The sequence below is a fragment of the Monocercomonoides exilis genome, assembly GCF_001643675.1.
Source record: "Monocercomonoides exilis strain PA203 chromosome Unknown scaffold47-789622, whole genome shotgun sequence".
In the NCBI taxonomy this organism is placed as follows: domain Eukaryota; phylum Preaxostyla; order Oxymonadida; family Polymastigidae; genus Monocercomonoides; species Monocercomonoides exilis.
Genome location: NW_027150592.1, coordinates 219,590 through 222,794, shown reverse-complemented (window position 1 = coordinate 222,794; position 3,205 = coordinate 219,590). Strand labels below are relative to the sequence as shown.

Sequence of the window (3,205 nt, the reverse complement as noted above, 5' to 3'; positions counted from 1 at the left end):
GGTATGATCATGATTGTGATTGGTTTTTGGAAGAAATATATTTCACTTTATTCGGGATTATTTGTTGGCCACAAACTAGTGAAATGCTAAGGATTGTGCAAAAAATAAAAATGTCAAGATTCAATTCTCATCCAAAGAAAAAAACAGTTTTTGAAAGTTATTTGTCACTTTTTTGAAAAGTTTGCAGGATAATTGAAATATCAGTTGTTTGGGAAAATTACAAGAAAACAATTGAATAATCAATAATTTGAGATAATTTATCTTCATATTTCACCACAACCTCATAAAAGAAGATGTGTTAAAGAAATGGAAATTCACAAGAAAGTACGTTTAAGAAGGGGACACAAAAGGTGGCAATAATTGATGGAGTAAAAACATCTTTCAAGAAAGTTGATTCAAAAAAGAAGGAGAAAAGATGTTGAAATTAGAAGGAAGGCTGGGGACAGAATTCAGAAAGTAATATTGGTAAATGTATATTATAGGGGAACACGAATTTTTCATATTTTTTTTTTTATTAACGAATTCTTTATAGTATATAAATCATTTTTTAATTAATAAAAATTTGAGATCATCAAATTGTTTGATAAATAATAATCAAGGTTTCTTAATATTTATGGGATAGATCAATAAATTTTCATGTTATTTTTTGAGTGCTTACCCTATAAAGAAGAACGGGAACAAACCCTAAACCCAATATTTGTTTTGCTAACCCTAGAACCTAAACTAATCTCTTAATGTGGAGATTTTTTATGATTTTTACCCAAATTATTTAAAAAATACTGGGTCAGATCAAAATGTTTTGATTGAAAATAAGAAATTTTTGTGATTGATGATCTCAAATTTTAATTAATTAATAAATGATTCTTATACTATTTTATGTCCGTTTATAATAAAAAATTTGAAAATTTCGTGTTCCCCTATAATCTCCTTTTACCGTAATATTTTTGTTTGTGACAATAGGAATCTACACAACGGAGAAAAGATTTGGTGCAAAACATTTTTCTTTATGAATTATGTTCCACACCATTCTTTCAAATACGACTCTCAATTTTTAAAATTTTCTGTATTTTTTTGCATTGAAATGAAAATTTTGCAATGATATAATTGCAGAAAAGTTTGGAACAAACCTCTGTTTTTTTTATAATTGCAAAATATTTGTCCCATTTGCTAAAGAGAAACGATTATCCAACAGTCGTTTGCTAATTTTCTTATTACTTCCTTCCATTTCGATGAAGTGAATTAAAAAACAATTAAACAAACTTAAAAAAATTAATTTTTGCATCGTTTTGTGAAATGATGAAAAAAGAGAAAATTGAAAGTAAAGAGTGACAAAATTCAACACATTTCATTTCTTCAAATATTCACAAAATAATCTGAAATACTCAAAGATAAATCATCATTATATTTACTGTTTAGAAAATCCATTATTTTATGAAAGCTTTCAATGACCTCTTCATATCCTTCTTCTTCCATCCTTTCGAACATCTCCATTTTCGTTGCCTTTCTTTCCTCTTCTTCCTTTTCATCATCCGTCTTTTCTTTCAATCTCCAAAAAACTTTCATAAAAAATATGAAGCATTCGTATAACATTTCTTCATCAAGTGTTGGTTGCTGAATCTCCTCCAAAACAATATCAAGTGCTCCCTCTTTCAACAAGTCATCAATGTTTATTGCTCTGTTATACGCTGCTTCTTCAAATAAATAAATGCATTTTCTGCTTATTTCTCCGTAATTATCTCTTGCTGTTCGAAATGCACTCACAATGCTGCTAACAAGCCCAACATATTCTTCATTTCGCAATGTGCATCCACAAAAGAAAGCTGTCAATGTTTCGATCCATCTCATAAAAATGTTTTCTTCTTCCCTTCTTTTTCGTCTTTCTTTTTCCTCTTCTTTTCTCTTCCAATCCACATATTTTGAAAGTTCATCCAGTTCTCTTCTTGCTTCTCCGATAAAATGCATCTCATTCACGATTACATCTTTCAAACTTTTGTCTGCAAATAATCTTCCAATCAAAAATCGCCAAGCAGAATGATAAGCAAGTCGTGTCAGATTGCGATGTTCCTGATGATATTGAATAATTTCTTTGATTTCGTCCAAAAACAATTCTTGTTCCATTTCCTTTTTTAAAAAAATAAGGGGGAAAAAACAAGCATAACAAAAATGAAAAAAAAGTGCTCAAACATAATATCCTGGAATATTGCTCAAAGAAAGCAAAGCCATTTCCACCTCTTTTTTAATTTCCTCGTTTTCCTCTTTCTTCAATGCAGCTTTCAGAAGGTAAGTCGCATAGATTGATACAAATTCAGATGAGAAGCCATAATAAAGAGTTAGATAGCACTCACAAAGATCAACAAGAAGCTTTACGTTCTTTTCTTTTTTCTTTTCTTCTTCATCAATCATATTCTGAAATCTTTTACTCAGAGAAGATCTTCTAAAACTAAAAATCCATTCATTTTTAATATCACTGCAATATCCAGCATGCTTCAGAAGTAAAATTGCAATCTCCATCGAAAGTTTCTCTTCTTCAATTATTTTGTCCATTTCATTGAACAGTTGTTTTGTTAAAACGGATACAAACTCACCTTTATTCATTTCCTCCATTAATTCAATCATTTCAACAATTTTTTGTATTTGAATTTTCTCTTCGCAATCTTCCAGTCCTGAAAACAATTCTTAAAGAATCATTTTAAAAAAAAAGCATGCAGTTGAGTTATATTACGATAAGAAAACAATGCACAGACTCAAAAACTTTTCGGTTGGGGGTGGCTCTTGCAATTCATCAGTTTCATTGACAATCACAGCAACATTCATTTCGTTCGTTATTTGTTCTGCTCAAATCGCAAATGTGAATTCTTTATTCGGTGTTGAATCTCAGAATAACTGTTTCTTCCTCGAACAAAATTGCTCGATAATATCTCCAATTATGAAATGCAGATATGCACAAGTTCGGTTTCTTTTCTTCAAAACAAACTCTCTTATTTTGGAATTTTTGATCTTTTCCAAAAATATTGTCTTTGAATTCGATCGATAATTTGACCTTAAAAATAATGATAATTTTTAGCATTCATCTCCAAAAGCGGGGGAAAAAATTGAAAAACTGTTATATTCTTTTTGATGAATAAAACAAAATTAAAGAAATTGAAAAATTCGCTTCGAAACATCTCACTCAATACAACAATTTCAAGAGACAGGACGAAATGAA

At 29.5% G+C, this 3,205-nt stretch overlaps 1 protein-coding gene across 1 annotated transcript; it reads right to left on the bottom strand.

The window, feature by feature from the left end:
* Positions 1 to 1,188: 1,188 nt before the first annotated feature.
* Positions 1,189 to 2,971, bottom strand: MONOS_18115 (uncharacterized protein). The gene is made up of 3 exons (XM_067871102.1): positions 2,745 to 2,971; positions 2,185 to 2,675; positions 1,189 to 2,121 (listed from the first exon to the last, which is right to left on the bottom strand). Exons 1-3 carry the CDS (start codon positions 2,812 to 2,814, stop codon positions 1,354 to 1,356), a joined length of 1,329 nt encoding a protein of 442 aa, XP_067721379.1. The 5' UTR covers positions 2,815 to 2,971; the 3' UTR covers positions 1,189 to 1,353.
* Positions 2,972 to 3,205: the final 234 nt, after the last annotated feature.